Below are 20,077 nucleotides of genomic sequence, written 5' to 3' on the forward strand. Positions count from 1 at the left end.
AGAAGTAGTTCTTCGTCTGACAGATTACGAGATGATGCAGTTGGATGACAAATATATATTTGTCTATCATCAGTCATGAGATAGAATCCAGGAGAATATATACAATATTTGTTTCAGAGATTATCAGACATCTTGGATTCAAGTTCGGTGGCGATTTCCCTGGAATCTTACATTACTTTCCTTTTGAAACGTAAAAACACTTTAGAACTGAACAATCCAAAACCCAGCCATGTATTCCAGATTATGTTTCCGCGATTGACCTTTCAAACCTCCTCTATTTTCACGTAACAATCAAAGTCTTATGTAAACCTCCAAAGGTAGTGTATATTCAACTTAAGGTATCGTTCAGTTATAAGTTAATGTAATTTCACTATCACTTTAGTTCTGCCAGTACTAGATACGGCATGTAAGCTGTCATTAACTCTTATGAACTTCAACTTCTGTCACTGATCAATGTAATCAAGTCGAGTCCTCATTAAATATTGATATATTTGTTCGTCTTACATTTGAGTGCTCTCTATAATTGAATGAAGGTAAACGACTGACCTTCAAGGGTCGAATGCTCTAGGTCGGTCTCCGCATGGCTAGAAGACTAGTTGAGAGTATGGTTTCTGAAGCCCTGGTGGGTCTTGACCTGATTTTCACAAATGACGTTTCTTCACAATATTCTTCAGCTCTCTCGTCTGGGTAAGATTAAACTATTTCATTATTCAATTCCAGGTTTTCATTTCTTTGCATAGACTTGTTTCATCCAAAATCCATTCTTGAAGATCTGTCGATTACTTCTGTTGGTCCTGATCCACGTTCTGACTTTGCCTATGAAAAAAATGGTATGCACTTACTTTCGTTTCCTTCAGACTTTAGGCAAAAGTATCACGAAGTCGTTGGTAGGTAAGTTATCGACGACGATTGATGTTGATGCTGACATAATATCCATCCGTCAATCCGGTGCTCAACTATTAATGAAGGAACTTAGTTGGGCTGCACATCTAGGCTTACCTGCCGTTGTCATCAGAGTCAATCGTCCAACCAATCCTAATCTGGCCAGGTTACTAATAAATTTTATACGTGGGGAATACACCCCGATTAAGGTATTTACTTTGGTTTAGCTAACATTTTAAAAGGTATGGCTAGTATTTCCATTGGTAATCAACCTCAACGGCTCTAATAAAAGTGAGTGGAATTTCAGATCATTCATCTAAATTTTATGTAAGGTCTTCATTTTCACGCGTAGTTATCATGAAAATTCAAAACATGACGGCGATTTAGTTACTTCACAGTTCATAAGAAAGCAACTCAACCTACGTGTTATGTACTCAACAGACATTTAAAAAACGTTTTTAGTTAGTAATTTGAAAATAAAAAACTTCGTGTTTAAAAATGATACTAAGCAAACTGTTCTCGAACTCACTGGCAATTAATCCTCACAAAGGCAGCTGCGATTAATTGTCCTACTCATTGGTGTTATGAGGTAAACCCTCAAATACAGCGTCTAGTTCGATAAATTGTCCAAGACTTCAGAACTGACTATTTGCTCCAGAGTTCAGCATGTCTGTTCTTAGACAAACTAATGATTTGTAAATAGAAAAATCTTGTTCGGGGAAACTAATTTCCTAACATAAAAAGTCAGATTAATCGCATATTGTGGCATAGTTACTCATTAGTAAATAGTTACATTAGAAGGATCAAGTTTGGTTCTTTAGCTACTTAACTCAATCGTAATTAACAAACATTTCGTTTGCCCCAGCCGTGTATTGCTGATCGTCCTGTCAATATAAGAGTAATCCACTCATCTAAGTTGTATCTACATTACCATGCCGGGGTTGTTTAAATTTGAAATTTTAAAACCAAAGCCTTTGGAGCTTTCTAGACAAAGCTTATAACTTTTTCTTACTCAGACTAACACATAGCACCAAGTCATCTGATGACTAAATGTAAGAACATACTGTCTTAATGAGACCTGAGGAAACCACTTGTCATTTTGCAAGTTTATCTATTAAGGTTGTCGCAACAGTACCCAAATAAAGAAACCAGCAAATGTGGGGGTGTTAAGGCAGACATGAGCATAACAAAAGAGAACAGGTTCATAACATTGGAATAATCACTAATTATATAATAAAGAGTTAATCCTCTGCAATTGCGATTAGCTCTTCGCTATGCCAAGTAGCCCCTTGCTGTAAAGCTTGGCGGTTTGAGAATCTTCCACGAAGTGGTCTTTTTACCAACCTATTCTTAATGGCTTATAGGTTGTCTGGCAGTTGTTTTTCATTTCACTTTATATTAGCTTTAAGCAGTACATTGTCGTGCTTGACTCCATCATGATCTAATTGTTCATAAAATAACCTGCTACTGGTTTTCATTATCCCAGCTAATGCAACGTACTTAAAGTTTTTAGAATTTATTCATGCTATTTATACTTCGTCGTTGTGGCGAATTTATCAATATGATTTATTCCAGTGAGTAAAATGGACAACAAAGAATCAACACCGGATGAATTATCAATCTACTCACCCTGGCACTGGTGGCTAAATCTATCTACTATGACAGCTGACATCACAGATGCTCTTGGCATCGTTCTTGAGATACCAAATGACCTACCCAATGAGTCAGTGATTTCACGATGGTTTAGTGAGCCTGTGGTTTGTTTGTTAATCGATACACAACTGTTCCTGACAAATTCCAAGGGCTACCCTGTACTACCAAAGAGTCATCAGTATATCATCAGCCGGTTCTTTAAGGTACTTATGAGTTCCCATGCGTTTCTTTTAATGGATATAATAACACGGTTTTGTTACCTCTAGGCAATCACATTTCAGTTCCTGTTTAGTCTTCGTATGGATTAGTACTGTGTTACAGATGTTTTATAGCTTTGTTTATTCCTTTACACTAACTCATTTGTACCATGACTACTGCTCCTTGTTTCAAAAACTAAGTATATCTAGCTAGTTAATCAGATTCCTAAAAGCTATAGGGACTGTTAAAATGATAAGTTTGCACAGTCAAGTTGATCTCTTAGGCTTTCAAGAAGTCAATTATCCGCCAGTGATTCTCTAATTAGAACATTAGTTGACATCCCATAAACACTTGGGTTGTACACCGATTGAAACTAATCGATCTTGTCTAAAGTTGGATTGTTGGTCACAAAAAGAATACGTTTTGCTTGTAAAATATAAAGGTTGGTGTAATCTGTTATATACAACTATACAAAGAAGTAGATGACTGTAAAATACCGACAATAGATTGTTATTAAACCACAAAACTAAAAAGCTAATAAAAATGTAAACTGATCCCGGTAATCGTTCCAATTTCTTCACCTGGAAAAATTAAAGAAATTCAAGACCTAACTAACTTTAGTGCGAATAAGGCTCTCGTCCTTAAAACCGTCTCTTCACTGTTATCATTGTAAGAACAAATAAATCTTCGCTTGAACCATATTTCGAGTCTTTGTACCTGAGACTCACATCATCTGGAACAGTTCTCCAGTCTCAATAGATTATATATAACCATGAATTAATCCGGTTTAATTGTTAGCACTTTAGTTCTAGTGTATCTGGATATTTCATAGAACAGTTGCGTCATCTTTCTGACGTCAAATTCTTAACCTCCTTATTCCATTGAAGTAGACGATTTCACAAAATTGGTTAATTCAAATGTATTTTTTTTACCTAGACCTTATGTTTGTTGAAAACCATCAGGATCCCGATGATGTTAGACTAGTTGTTCACTTCCAGCGTAGGATTCTTTATTGGATCAAAATCAATACTTTCACATATTCCCATCAGTAAATTGCTCTTGAGTCACACTTATTAGAAATCCAACAATCTGCACCGTTTAATTTAAGTTGATTGGTGTTCCGACACACTTAGTTTCTAATATCACCAGTGGGGATGTGCTCTTGTGTTACATATCACAAATTTCCATCACAGCTTGAAAATTTCTATCGTCCAAGAAATCTAATAGCAAATAATTCTGATCAGCAACTAAGATGGAACGTATAGAAATACTGCAAATCAAGAATTACCGGATGAGTGGTCAGTCAGTCCTTTTATACTAGAAATAATGGTAGTAACAGCACCGATAAACTACCGCTCACTTTTCACTGATCTAAAATACGATTTGTGAAGTCTTTCCATTGGTTGTCCCTTAGTGAACAAGTTTAAATACTAGAATAAAGTTGATAATCATTGCTTCTGAGTTTTTATTAAATTCTTCCGGAGTTGACTGTTCATGAAAAAGAAACTAAACTCTTCATTGTACAAACTGATTATCAAATACACACCTGTTAAATTCTCATATTTTGTACTAATTCAGTTTATTTTTGATTTAATAATATAACGGGAAAGTTTACGAATCTCACTTTATAGCTGAATGTACAAATCGTACTGACTGGTGCCTGTCGAAATGATAAAGGTTATACAGCCTATCAACAATATATTACATGGCTTTGGCAATCTCAAGATGCTCCTGATTTGTATGAAGAACAGTCTAAAGGATTAGAAGATCAATTACAGGTTAGTTTTATTACACAAACATGACATATTAGTCTACCCAAAGTTTCCTCTTAATTAATGAGCGCAGAAAATCAAAAAAATTGAAAAAAACTTTATTTAATGTTATAAAATGAATTACATAAACTGATAATAAATGTCATAATCCGTCTGAAAGTTTATTTTACAAAATATACCCATACATTTTATTGACGTCCTCTACTAGGTTCGATATTTAGTTGAATAGTACTTTGTATTCTCTCTGCACTATGATGTTAAACCAGAAATAAGTATAACCAATAATTAAAATTATTTGAACACTCCACTTCGCCTTTCATTTCACAGTTTCACTCATTGTCCTCAATTCATATCATCTATCCCTAATCTTTTCTATCATCACTGATACTGTTACTGCTTCCAATACTATGGTATTTGTTTTTATAATTTCATCTGGTTGTACTAATATAATCGATACCCATTACACGCCCCCAAATGCCCTGGTAAGACCGAGAGTGGGGAGGGTCCGCTCTCCCTCTCGAAATGCTCTCACATGGCCACGCGAATATATAGCCTCTGCCAGGGAAGTCCTACTCACTGCCTTCTCGTGGCATTATTGTTGTTTACGAAATTGAGAGGACGAAAAGCGAATGTCCGGTGCTTTAACCGGGTTGGTGGACACGGAAAGTCCACCTAGGGGAGTTGGAAAACCCAGATTCCAAACCAATGGTGCACATGGGCTCCAGTATCCTGAAGGAACAAATGGCGTATGAACCAATCGTTGGTCACCGGCTATCATGGGACTGCATCTCCTTAAGATGCTCCACTGCCTTGTTGACTAGACCTTCAGGTCAAAGGCTCGTGGTGTGGCCCCCTAGGAAAACCACCTGCTTCAGTCTGGGCACCTGAGCAGTATCACAGCTCTCACACAAATCAAATGAGATTTGTGAGGCGCATATTTATCTGGTGCTTTTTTGTACCAATATTTGTGTTTAAATTAATAATAATAATAATGTTCTACGCTACTAACTGACTGAAACGGCTTTTCATGTTATGTACCACTCATCATCAGTTGCAAGTAACATCTTTTTGTGTATTTAAATACCCCATTATTTTAACATTGGTTATATTTTTTTACTTATTATCGTTAGTCCTGATTCCCTGATCATTTATAACTCGGTTCACACACATCAAATTGTATCTAACTAGTCTAAACACTAGTCATGTCATATTCTGTGTTTATATTTTGCTATTGTTAGGAGCCTTTGCAACCGCTTCGGGATAATTTATCTTCTACAACATATTCAATATTTGAAATGGATCCGTTTAAATATCAAGCGTATGAAACTGTAAGTCTTTAAATTAGTTTGCTTTATATGGATTATTTCCTTATTTTCTATTTATTCCACAGCTATTTAATATTATTTCCAACGCCAAACTTATGAGTGAAGCGGGGGATTAGTGGTTGTGGCATTTTACTCTGAGTCACAAGTCTGAGCTTAATCTCATCCATTTCGGCTCGGATAGTATCACTAAACCTCACACTTAGAGCGTGGCTCATATCCAAATACCTTGTGAATGAGTTAATGTGAGCTTAAAACTTAGATCTAATGGTGATACTGAGGAGTAAACAGACAAGAAAGTTAGTGATTGGAGATTCTTTGCCTCGTATTCACTAGCAAATTTCATTTTCATCCTCGAAGAATCTGATGTTTTAACTAAGATATAAAATAATATTTTATGCTTTCAAATAACCATTTGTCGGATTTAATTTGCTCACAAATGTTCTATTTTTTACTCCACAATGCAATTTAGAGATTATTCATTTAAAATTGTTACAACTTGGTGTTAAAACTTCATTCGTTTAAAAAGTGTAAACATAATGAAACCAATACAGAAACTGGTAACCAATGTAGGTATTTAGGCAAAACATAACACATTAAATGGATAAAATTCTAATCAAGAATTACATTTATGATAATGGATCATAATGTTTCATTGATCGATTCTTAACATGTACAGTAAATTTTTTAGCTTAGTCGTTTCATGTAGAATATGACTGATCAATTGTTTAGTAATAAGTATAACGTCATGAGAATTCATGCATATATCCCTTCGATATGCTTGGATGTCTGTATTTAACTTAGGGATCATCAATTAAATTTATTTCACCTGACTGATTATCTAGTAATATAGACAGTACATAATATAATAACTTAGAAAAGTAAAACGGGAAAATTAACAACAAATAACACATTCATATATATTAGTCTATGATTTGACTACAGATGAACATGGTTTACTGTTATGGCTTCATTTCCTTTACTATTAACAAACAAAACAAATTCTCAGTATTCAGAAGTATTTTATAAAGAATCTACGTTTTTCCATGATCTGTAAATAAGTTAGATCATTTCCTAAAGAAACTATCAATAGATTATTGTTATGTTGGGAAAAAATGTTTGGATGTATTGGTCCCTTGTGATCGGGGCATAATTACATGGCAGCAGTTGTATGATCTCCCTCTAGTTTAGTTATCGATTAGTTCAGCCATATTATTACTACTGGGATGGGTGACCTATTTACCAACTGATGTATGGACCAATAACAACGAATAAGGCCTTAACGCTTATTGGTGCTCGAGTTCCTTCTAACCCAGCGGCTAGCCAAGTGACAAGGGTAAGAATAAGACCAGTTTTCTGGCTCATATGTATCTGGTGCCCTTTTGTACCAATATGTATGTGTTTAAATAAATAAATCAAGTTTTCTGTCGTACTCAATCCAATCATGACTTAACACACACGATAATATACTTGATATATCCAACCACAGAGCAACACAATTAGAGCATTACAATGTGCAAATAACTCAGTGGTAAAAGTTTATTATACTGGCAGTTTTGAGTAAGAAAGTTGGAATTAAGATAAGGTTTCGTAGATTTTTGCGCAAAATTAAAAGCATAGTGAAAGGTAAAGATTACTTGTATGTTATTAGGATCTAAATAAAATTGAGCAATATTTGGTCCCTACAATGTTTTGAATTAATGAAAAATATCTATTCTCCAACCAGTGCGCACAACATGGCCCTTAAGCTAAATTACAAGAAGTGCCTGCTCCCGATATATTATTTATTTAAACATAAATATTGGTACAAGGAGGCATCGAATAATTATGCGCCACACAAGGCAGTGGAGCAAGGTTAGGAGATGCAGTCCCATGGGAGCCGGTGATGAACAATAGGCTCATACGCTATTTGCTTCCTTAGGATCCTGGAGCCCATGTGTACCATTGGTTTGAAATCAGTGTTTTCCAAATCTTCTGAATTCTTCATGTCCCTTTTTTCTCTTTCCAAATTTATTTCACTCAATCATACTCCTTGAATAACATCTTCAAACCCTAGTCTTTCCGATTACTGCTTATACTTTTACTACCTCTACCACTATGGGAATCAAATCGAAAATTGCATCTCTGTGCCAATGTGTTATGGCAACTCGAACTGATGTACGTACGTACGTACGAAGTTCTACGTTGTGACTGACTGACTAAACTCCCCTTAGTGGATCCTCTGTACCCACCAACCCGGTTAAAGCGCTGGACATTCGCTTTCCGTCCTCTCAATTTCGTAAACAACACCCTCGCTGCGAGGATTCAGTGAGTAGGATTTCCCTGGGAGTGGCTATATACGTGTGGCCATGTGAGAGCATTTCGAGGAAAGCACACTTTCCTCACCCTCGGCCGTACCAGGGCATTTGGTGACTATATGTATGTATCTGATGTGATTCAGTGCACAGTCCAAGGGTGTTTATGTAGTTAAATAATATTCTCCCACAGTAACTCTTAACTCTAAATCTCATCCTTAAATTTCTTAAGTTTATACACAAGAGTCCCAAAGCTTCATTGCATTGTAGCTGATGCTAGTCGGTGCAAAACCTATGATATAACCCTAACTCACAACTTCTAACACGTAAAGGTGACCATTTTTGCTATAATAAATAATTCAAAATGTAAGGCTTGATTAATCCTACCTAAACTATCATTCCGCTGTAGTTTTTTCTTCATTGTTAGTTGTCTTGTAATTAAGCACTACTGATTAGGTAATAGGTCATTCTAGGTTGTTAGTTTATTATGCTTATACAGACAAATTACATATGGATCAAAAAAAGCACAGGAATAGAATATAGAAACACAACAGTACAAGTTTCTACTAACCATACAATAAAATATAAATAATAATTCCTCTCATGATAGTCCTACAAGTTCTACTTTCATACTACTCTTCTCATTAAGTCAGCTATTTGATATGCAATTAGTTTCTAAACAGTTAATTTTGTATGAAGCACCGGAGATTTATTTAACTAAGTTAAATAAAATTATTTGTGTCAGTAGTAATAGTGTCAAAAGTCGCTTTCTGAGTTTGAAGGAAGTGTTGAAAGGTTTTGACGCCCCAATAGTTTTCATCGTTCTAATTAGTTTACTCACGTAAAAAAACAACATATCATTTAACGAGTAAGTTCCAGGTTTAAACTCCGATCTACTTATTTCGTTTCCATTGGTTTCTTTTTCGCAAATCAACGATCTTCCCACGTGATATAAAGCTACCGAAATCCAATTATTTAAATGTCTCCTAGCCTTCACCAAAGATAGTAATCAATACACGTTGTAAGACCTCAATATAGTTTAAATTATTTCTCGTTATATCCAAAGTACGAGTTGTGTCGTCAAATGTCTCCAAGTGTAGAACATTAATTTATATAAACGGAAGTCGGGTGAGAATAAACACTCATTATTTTGCCTTTAGTCTAAAGAATTATCTATAATTGAATTTCTTTCCTAATGATATCTTTCATTTGCTCTTTACTTCCTTGGTTAGCGTTTTTTTAGCGAGTTGGTTTACTATTGGATGGGGTCTCTAACCCCATATCCAACCCTCCTCCTTTATCCAGGCTTAGGACCGGCAGTAGCTACAGACAGATTTTTCATTTGCTCTTTAGTACAGTGAAATTTTAATATCGGTTTTGTAAAATCCATTAGTAATGATAATATATTTGTAATAATTTAGGCAATTTACAAAGCTCTTTGCGACCGTTTATCCAAATATAATGAATCAAATACAGTTACAGAAAATCACCTTATCAAGCCTCCACAATCATCACAAACTAAAGAGCATGTAAACGCGTCTATCAATCATAATTCAAATACTTGTCAAGTAGTTATGGTATTGGGTGCAGGTCGTGGTCCCCTTGTCAATGCGACTATAAATGCTGCTGAAAGAGCTCAATGTAAAGTTCGGATATATGCAGTTGAAAAAAATCCAAATGCATTATGTACATTACGTGTGAGTTCCTAAATATCTGTTAATGATAATAGAGTTATTTGTATAGAGACAAGTTTCTAGTAAAAAATCTGTTGGCAAGTTATCACCACAACTGTGTTTGTTTTTAACGCATCTTTAAATCTATCCACGTCTATAAAACTTTTGCAATAACCGTCTGACCAGTTTGCATCTGGCTTAATTAACCACCAGCACATTGATGTCACTTATGCCTGTTACCCTTCGTAAAGTAGTATAGGCCTCACACCAACATTCTCCATCCAACTCTGTCCTGGGCAATCCTTCCCAGTTCCTATTCATATCTTCTTCCGATTCCGGACGCAATGTGTTCCTCAGTCTTCCTGTTTTCCCTTTCCCTTCAGCATTCCAAGTTACGGCTTGCCGCCTGATGCAGTTTGATGATCCCCGCAATGTATGTCCTATCCAACTCCAACGTCTTTTCTTAATTTCCTCTTCAGATGGGAGCTGGTTTGTTCTCTCCCACAACAGACTGTAGCTGATGGTATCCATTCAATGGACATTGAGTATCTTACTTAAACAATTGTTTATAAATACTCGTACTTTTTTGATGATAGTTGTGGTAGTTCTCCAAGTCGTAGCTCCATACAGTAGGACTGTTATGACGTTCGTATTGAAGAGTGTGACTTTGATATTGGTTGAAAGTTGTTTTGAGTCCCATATGTTCTTCAACTGTAGGAATGCTGCTCTTACTTTGCCAGTCCTCGTCTTTACATTTTCATCAGATCCTCCTTGTTTGTCGATGTTGTTGCCCAGTTACAAGAAACTTTCCACCTGTTCCATCACCTCTCCATCACGTGTAATATATTTGGGGCTATCTGTTATGTATTTGAGGATCCTGCTTTTTTCCTTATGTTTGTTGAGGCGAACTGCTATAGAGGCTGATGCTACACTGGCTTTCTTCACCTGCATTTGTTCGTGTGTATAAGGATGGAAGAGCTGTGTCATCTTCGAAGTCCAATTAGTCTAACTGCATGGAAGTTGTCCATCGTACTCCGTGCTTCCCTTCAGATGTGGAGGTCTACATAATCCAGTCGACCACCAAAAAAAAGAGAAAGGGAGAGAGTAAACAGCCTTGTTTGACTCCGGTCCTCACTTGGAATGCATCTGTCAGCTGTCCTCCATACACAACTCTGCAGTGTAGTCTGTCTTATGAATTCTATATGATGTTAAAGATCTCAGGTACATTATAGTGTTCCATAAGGTTCTATACACACTTTCAAACTCCTTATGGTCAAGGAAGTTGATGCATATTGGTGAGTTCCATTCAATTGATTGTTCCACGATGATCCGTAGTGTCGTGAATTGGTCTGTGCAAGACCGATCCTTGCGGAATCCGGCCTGTTGATCTCGAATTTTCTCATCTACTGAATCTTTCAACCGGTTCAACAACACTGTTGAAAACTTTTCCCGGTATTGATAGTGGTTTGATGCTTCTGTAGTTTTCACACTTGCTCAGATTTCCTTTGGTTTCTTGGTGTGAAGTGTTCTTCTTTCCGGTCTGTCGGCACTTATTCTTCCTCTCAAGTCTTCCTGAATAGAACATGGAGCATGTTTGCATTTGCTTATACGTCTGACTTCAGTGTTTCAGCTGGTATGTCGTCTGATCATACTCCCCTGCCACTCTTGATTTGTCTAATGGCCATGCTGGTTTTCTCGGTCGTTGGGGGATCGACATCTATAGGGAGGTCTGTGTGTGCTGCTTCGATGTCCGGAGGGTTCATTGGGGCGGATCTATTCAGGAGTTATATCTTATAGTTGCCTCATATTCCCTTCTCTTGCAGCTTATCCCACTGTTGTTGCTATATCTTCCACGTAATTCTGCTCGTCAGCTCTAATACTCCTCCTCACTCTCTTGTTCTTCCTGTCTTGAATCCTGCCAAGGGTCTCGAGGCATCGACCTCGTGACTTTCGAAGAATCTCGTCTTTCATCATGAGGTGTCATAATTCTTCTTGATGAAGATCCTTCCACTCCTAGGGCAGATTTTAAATGGCCTAAATCGTTTATTCTGGTTAGCCAATTTTTAGCAAGGTTGTTTTGCATGGGATGGAGTTGCTGACCTTATGCCCAACCCTTCTCCTTTACCCGGGCTCGAGACCGGCAGTAACCCTAGAAGAGCCACAGGCGGATTTACTATTATGTTGATTACACTGAATAGTAATATGCATAACACTACATAGTTAGCAATCCTATTTATTGAAAAGTCACTTTTATGCATGTGTTTGGAAAATAACCTATTATTTTAAAGGAGATTTATCGTCAAGATTTAGTCTAAATATTCTGATTTCAATACTAATGGAAGTTATGCGAATGTTTCAATACGAAGGCGTAGAATTCGATAAAGTAGATATTCACTACTCTCATGCATGACATATATTGCTTGATCATTAATGAAAAAATAAATTGGGGAGGAGAACATTCTAAGTAACGTTTTTATTCTGCTATTATGACCCCAGCTACTTACTAAGTAACAGTCTCAGTCTTTTAAAGCCTTTTGATGTTTTCGTCTGTATTTTATGGATAGTTTTTGTCAAAGGTATCAAATAAGCAAAACATTCAATAAACTAATAATATCTACCATACTTCCGTGCAATCATGTCGTAATTTTAAGGTTTAGTTTTTAAAGTCTTTGGCTCTCAACCAGGATGTCATAGGTTCAAATCACGCTTCGATGACGAATAATAAATATAACTTTTCATTTGGCCGGTATGCTTGTTATAATGTTCGTTATCAAGATGTGAAACTGATTTTAACTAATTGCGCTTATAGGTTCCTGTTAAGTAAAAAAAACATAAACAACATAGAGAGTGGCACTATCTTTGATATTGCTATTATTTTAACTCCTTCGTTTCACATCTCTTTGTTGTAATATGTAACGCGGCATTCTCCAAGCCGACAAATATTTGTCCCAAATTAATTTTAAACAACGTAGGATCTGACACAACTGTATCAATTTGTATCGCTACACATGTAACAGTGCGTCAAAATGAGAAAACTAAACTTAAGTGTAAACAATGCTACCAATAAATTCACTTGGTATTGTTTGTTTGAATCTTCCCATTGATGTTTTAGGACTGCAGCTGGTCAATCTCTAATTGGCATATGTGCATATTGTGTGTATTGCCTCGATAAAGGTCACAGTATGCATATATATCAATTAGAGACTGACCAGTTGCAGTCCTAAAAACATCGATGGGAAGATCCAAACAAACAATACTAAGTGAATTCAAACTTCACCACATCGCACAAGCAAGTGGCTATCACGACTCAGTGGCCGAGTGGATAACGCGATGGCGTTTGAAGCGAGTGTACTGGGTTCGAGTCCCAGAGTGAACATCAACTCTGAGATGCAGGTACATCCAGCTGACGAGTCCCAAGTAGGACGAAACGCGCGTCCTGGATTCCACTGCTAGCCACTATCCATCTCTGCTTACCATGCTTGTGAATTAAGGTATATCGAGGCAATACGCACAGTATGAACATATGCCAATTAGAGACTGACCAGTTGCAGTCCTAAACACATCGATGGGAAGATCCAAACAAACAATACTAAGTGAATTCAAACTTCACCCCATCGCACAAGCAAGTGGCTATCAGGACTCACTGGCCGAGTGGATAACGCGATGGCGTTTGAAGCGAGTGTACTGGGTTCGAGTCCCACAGTGAACATCAACTCTGAGATGCACGTACATCCAGCTGACGAGTCCCAAATAGGACGAAACGCGCGTCCTGGATTCCACTGCTAGCCACTATCCACCTCTGCTTACCATGCTTGTGAATTAAGGTATATCGAGGCAATACGCACAGTATGCACATATGCCAATTAGAGACTGACCAGTTGCAGTCCTAAACACATCGATGGGAAGATCCAAACAAACAATACTAAGTGAATTTAAACTTCACCTCATTGCACAAGCAAGTGGCTATCAGGACTCACTGGCCGAGTGGATGGAGTTTGAAGCGAAAGGTACCGGGTTCGAGTCCCAGAGTGAACATCAACTCTGAGATGCACGTACATCCAGCTGACGAGTCCCAAATAGGACGAAACGCGCGTCCTGGATTCTACTGCTAGCCACTACCCATCTTTGAATACTACCAATAGTTGTCGATTACTAGATTGTGAAAAAATATTAGATAAAACAAACTAAAAAAATAGAGAACAATACTTATGCTGAGAATTTCGTAAAATTAAGATGAATCTATGCATCTTTACAGCTTCAAGCCTATAATGAATTATATTTCCAAACATTCATTAAAAAAAACATTTTGAGTTATATCAAATCTATGAATATTTTTCCTAATCTCATCTCTTGTTCAGTTTCTATTGTTAATGTTTTTCTCCTCAAACTCAGTCTAGGATAAATCATGAATGGCAAGGATTAGATGTACAATTAATTGAAGGTGATATGCGTAATTTAAAAACACCAGAACAAGCTGATATATTTGTCAGTGAACTACTTGGTTCATTTGGTGATAATGAATTAAGTCCAGAATGTTTAGATGGTGCACAACCAATGTTAAAAGGTAAGTTTCTCCTTTGATTTTACTCTCTAATCATAGTTGAACTTCAATATTGAATATTAATATTGTAGTCTTATATATTTAATAGTTTCTGAATTTGTATTTTTAAACTATTGGTAAGTCAAACAAGATCGTCTTCATCAATTACTTAGTAATAAAAGTAATTACGAAGCCTTTCAAGAAGTATTGCTTCCTGATTTGCAACTAATTTTTAAACGGTGTCCATATCAATCTCGTATTATTTATTTATTTATTTAAACACATAAATATTGGTACAAGGAAGCATCAGATACATATGCGCCACACAAATCTCCTTAGGGGGCCACACCCGGAGCCTTTGACCTAAAGCTCGGATCCACAAGACAGTGGACCATCTTAAGGAGATGCATTCCCATGGTAGCCGGTGACCAACGATTGATTCATACGCCATTTGTTCCTTCAGGATACTGGAGCCCATGTACACCATTGGTTTGGAATCTGGGTTTTCCAACTCCCCTAGGTGGACTTTCCGTGTCCACCAACCCGGTTAAAGTGCCGGACATTCGCTTTTGGTCTTCTCAATTTCGTAAACAACAATAATGCCACGAGAAGGCAGTGAGTAGGACTTCCCTGGCAGAGGCTCGTACATGGTATGGGTTTTCCTCGGAAGAGAAATTGTTGTAATTCTAACACACTAATCATTCAATTACAAACCTTCTACTGAATGCACTAAATAATCACGAATACACGTTATGAATGACGCAGAATTATTTATTACAAAATAAAAATGAAATATGATAAAAATTGCTTCTCATTTTACTAGCATAGTTCATTATATACACTTTTTATACAATTTATGTTCACTCAACATTAGGTCATCATCATCATAGGTTATCAAGTTATCTATCAACTGACAAAAGAGAATTCCATTTCAACCTATAAGCACTAATTTATTGAGTTTAAACAATAAAGTCATATTTTTTGACCTTTTATCTAACTACCATTCCAAAAATCAATCTTTAATTGTTTCTCACAGGATTTCAGAAAAAGCTTGATTGTAAACTATGCTATTAGTCAAGATATTTTGCTCCTTAACTGTCAATGATATTTGCTTTGATATTTTTTAAAATTGAAAAGCTGACCCTCTTATTCTTAAAACTTTCTTATTAACAAAGTAATGAATGAAACAGTCCGACTTCAGTGTAACTCCTGTAGATGTTAATATCCAATTATTTGCTCCGCTCTCTTTTCATTAACTATTGTTTATGTATATTTGCTAATAAATCATCTCAGCATCAAATCGATAAATAAATTAGTTTATGCAACTTAACATTATTGCTGAGTAGTCTATAACAACAATCATACAGTTGCTAGCCAATTTATTTCATTTCCCCTCCTCTCGCAGATTGAAGAAGACCATTAAGCTTTACACCAGACTCATGATAATAAAAAGAATATATTAATTCTACAAACTGTCATTATCATCTACGTTTATTTAGGAATAATTCAAAGTTGCAAGTAAATTATAAGATTTTGAACAATGAATTGATAGAAGGCAGAGCTATTAAATATGGTAAATTATCCCCAAACATTTTGAAGAAAAAACTTTCATTTCTTAAAGATAAAGTTCTTTATGAAAGTTTTAAGATATTTATTCAAAAATAAATTATCATATTAGATAACAGAAATGTTGGACCTGTTTATATATATATATCGTGAGGGATTCATGAAATTCTGGTAAGCGGCCTTAACCGATAAACGTTGAAAATTCAAACCAAATCAGTGGATCCAAACTTAGTGGTCTCTTATCCAGAACCTTGGGCGTAATGGGTTCAATTTCAGGTGCAATTGTGGGTAAAAAATACTGTTGATAAGTCAGATACAAACTAGAATAAAATAGCCATTCAATGTCCCATGGTTTACAATGGTTTTCTACTTGAAATCAGTTCGTGATGCAAGCTACTGATATAGTTAGTTTTACTTGCCAATGTTTCTTCAATTCTATCAGAATAACTTTCAGAACATTTTGTAATTTCTAACTAACTTTTGTGTGTAAGTAGTTTGCATTTGTTAAAATTCGCTCTCCTATAAAAAGAAGTAAATATGGTAATGTCTGAATCTTTACATATTATGTATTCTTATTCATTTCACTTAGATGATGGAATTAGTATACCATGTTCCTACACATCATATGTTGCTCCTTTACAATCCTTACAAATATATAATGAAACAAGACGATCTAAAGATGTGGTAAGATGATTGGTTACTCTTTGATTTTTCTTTCCAAGTTTTTAAATATAGTGAAGAGCAGCAAGTATTATTGTTATTATTCTGCATAAATTATAAATGATAATCTAAGATCCAGTAAACTACATTTCAGTGTAGTTGAGATCAGCATTGAATAAGTGAATCTTCTATTCAACAGTCGTTTTAAAGTTTCTTTTTTATGGATCCGTTTCATGTATCCTACCTCAGCAACTTTTTATATTGTGAAAACAAAGGACATCTATTGATTAACTGTAACGTTGTTGCTGTTAAGTTCAGTCGTAGTTACGGCCTATTTTTATCGTATAACAGCACTACAGAACCACTTAACAATTCAATGTTTCATACTTGAACTATGTGTACAAAAGTAGCAACATGTGCACAAGCGATCCACTTTACTGTAGCCCTAATATTTTTAGCTTTTTATGTGTGATAGACTAGTTGTTAATTATTGTTATGTTATACAGTCATTCAAGTCTAAACGCAAGCCCGAAACCATCTTCTTAAGTAAAAATAACACTTTATTGACTAAGATTGAATCGAGAATATATGCACACTCATGAATACACATGTTTTTCCCTTAGAAAATAAGGTCGAAATTAAGATGAATATGGTACTTTTTTCTTTACCCCTAATGATGCATTTTGAAGGTATGATCATAAATATTTTTTCTAAAAAATAGTCGTTAGTTCAAGGGTTCACGAAATAAGTGCTCAATATATCTAAATGTAAACTTTTTTCCTCAAAAAATATATAAAAATTATAGTATGCTGAGAAACAAATTAGCCCTGTCCGTAACTGCATATGCACTTGAATCTAAACTATTGACTGCTAGAGTTCATTGTTATTAAAATATAATAATCATTCCACAAATTATTAGCTCTTATATCTATTGTGGAACAATAATAACCAAATGCATTATTTTTAAAATTATTACTATTTAGCATCAGGTTTGAGTGCAAAGGGGTAGGAAACTATTCATTAATGCAGGGCCGAGTGTAAATAATAAATCTAAATCACAGTTGTTTTGATGTTGTTATCCAACAAATAAAGCCACATTTTAAGCCAATGATTTGTTATCCTTTAAAAAATAAAACCAAGATATGGCTAGTAACATGCATTTATCTCCTTACCTACATTAGATTGGTCCAACGTATCATATTCCCTTCTTGGGAAAATAAGTCTCGCATCTTAGTTTCAACTGCCAGAATTAAGGTCGGAAAAAAAATACATCAAATACTTTCGTCTAATGCTTTTAGATTTTAATTAGTTGCCAATTATCATCCCACCCTATGGTTTTAATTTATTCCAGACCTGTCCCACTGATTGGTTAATAAGTTGTTTTAAACTTGGAAAGACAAAATTTACCTTATTACTTGTACTTTTTTTCGATACTTCAGACCAATAGAGTCGGGTATTCCATGGAAACACCTTATGTTGTTCGACTTCGTAATTGTCAAATATTGAGTTCACCTCAACCAGCTTTTACATTTGAACATCCAAAAAAAGGTGAGTAAATAAGCATATGGTTAGAAAATTTTGCATTTCCAAGTATTTATATTCCCATTGAACTATAAGACATACGTTTTTTTTTCTAGACTTGAATCAGTCGAATGCACGTGAAGTATGTTGTAGCTTTAACATTCAACAAGATGCTGTTGTACATGGAATTGCCGGTTATTTCGAAGCAGTTCTCTATAAGGACGTAACACTCAGTAAGTTATTGGGAATTATTATGATTTATATGTTTGAGTGGTTTCACAAGAATCCACATTGGTTGCCAGGCAAGTCACATGAGATGCCAAGAGACTGACCAGTTTCAGTTCTTAACATCAACGACGGAAGTATTCGAACACCTATAAGTTAAATTTGGGAATGCTTAAAACTTCTCTAGTTTTGCACAAACTGGTTTGCTTACTGATTGTTTAAGAAAATAGCGTCTTCTCACCATTTTTCTTAAATGTGTATGGGTATTAAGGGTCCTACTACGTGTTAACATATCACTAAACATCGTTCTTTTTTATTTTAAAACTAATTGTCATAGTAGCACTTATTAACTAAACATATATTTTGTACTTGACGTACATAAAATGACTAATGACCTCCTCCTAGTAGTATATTCTGAATTTAAATCAGAATGAATGCATGTAAAATCTAGTATTTTTAACGTAATTTTAAAAAATCGGTGTCACCTCACAATTAAGGATCTTCCTTTAACGTCTTACTAAATGCGTGATCATTAGACAACAGTCAAATGAAACATGTAAACGACTTTTGACACTTAGCTAACATTCTTTCACTTATGTTACCAACTTATTTTTCTCTCCCAAATAATTTATTGCGTTAAATTATTTTTGAGATGTTGTACTATGCTGTACCGCTACCTATACGAAACAGATTTCCAAGGAAACTAAAATATTCTTATTCGTAAAGTACTTAATCGTTTTTCAGCAATTTTACATACTAAATGAAAAGTACCCCTGTGACTTAATAAACGTTTGTGCACACGGCTGAACCAACATCTCCAGGTAGAGATGTCTCATAATACTCTCCAACTCTTCAAAAAAGAGTATGTTATTTGCAGCTCAACCTCCAGGGGCAACCAACCACTAAGTAATTACCGCACTCAATAAGCACACATTTTGCTAAGAGTATTTTAGGATCTCTCCCGTTTTTGTATCATCTTTAATAGGTGATTAGTTTCAATTAACATATCACAGTGTAAATTAACTGGTAAACATCAGTCGCATTTTAAAATCAGCTTTCCCACTAAAATTTTCACACGAATGGATTAAGCAACAGTTTGTTTTCCTTCAAATGCTTATCGACTTGACGAAAAGCATCTATTACGTGATTGCTTTACATCAAAATATTAACGAAACTATCTTGAACTTGACAGTGATGTGAGATACCCATAATTCTCATTTCGAAATAAAAGCCTGTGTCACTAGAATTTTCAAAGCTCCAAACCCTGAATATGACTGGAAATAATAAACAACGTCCATATAATTCTTATTTTCCAGGTACACATCCGGACCGTCATAGCCCTCAAATGGTATCTTGGTTCCCGTTGGTATTTCCATTTGAGTATCCAATCCATGTTCATTCTAGAGATAAGATCACTTTGTATCTCTGGCGTAATGTAAGTAGTCGGTATGTATGGTATGAATGGGTACTAACAGAACCGCGACCTACAAAAATTCACAACGCTGCTGGTCATGTTTACAAAATTGCACTTTGATTATCATATGTGAAAGACTGAGTTATTTTTTTAAACAACTTTGTACAGACAAAAAATGTTTGTCAATAAAACTATGTTCGCATTATATTTTAATCACGATGAAATAAACAGCTTTCCAGCAGACGTATACTTATTGTACGAGGATGATGTCCATGTTTTTGTACTTTTTCAACCTTATTTAACACTTCTAACGAGCTGCAACGCAAATAGTTAACTCTTTTTGACATTTGAAGTGAA

At 35.5% G+C, this 20,077-nt stretch overlaps 1 protein-coding gene and 3 non-coding genes across 4 annotated transcripts; all 4 read left to right on the top strand.

The window, feature by feature from the left end:
- Positions 1-557: 557 nt before the first annotated feature.
- Positions 558-19,840, top strand: Smp_171150 (putative shk1 kinase-binding protein; the record flags this gene model as incomplete). Its single annotated transcript, XM_018796108.1, has 13 exons — positions 558-687; positions 721-830; positions 865-1,091; positions 1,125-1,173; positions 2,458-2,738; positions 4,365-4,511; positions 5,744-5,833; positions 9,648-9,818; positions 14,187-14,358; positions 16,490-16,584; positions 18,000-18,108; positions 18,198-18,314; positions 19,623-19,840. Exons 1-13 carry the CDS (start codon positions 581-583, stop codon positions 19,838-19,840), a joined length of 1,893 nt encoding a protein of 630 aa, XP_018650354.1. The 5' UTR covers positions 558-580.
- On the top strand, positions 13,100-13,170 carry Smp_tRNA_00807_Pseudo_TTG.1.1. The gene has a single exon. It is a non-coding gene (tRNA).
- Smp_tRNA_01205_Gln_TTG.1.1 lies at positions 13,436-13,501 on the top strand. Its single transcript has one exon. It is a non-coding gene (tRNA).
- Positions 13,769-13,827, top strand: Smp_tRNA_01509_Gln_TTG.1.1. Its single transcript has one exon. It is a non-coding gene (tRNA).
- Positions 19,841-20,077: the final 237 nt, after the last annotated feature.

The sequence above is a fragment of the Schistosoma mansoni genome, chromosome 2, assembly GCF_000237925.1.
Source record: "Schistosoma mansoni strain Puerto Rico chromosome 2, complete genome".
NCBI lineage: Eukaryota > Metazoa > Platyhelminthes > Trematoda > Strigeidida > Schistosomatidae > Schistosoma > Schistosoma mansoni.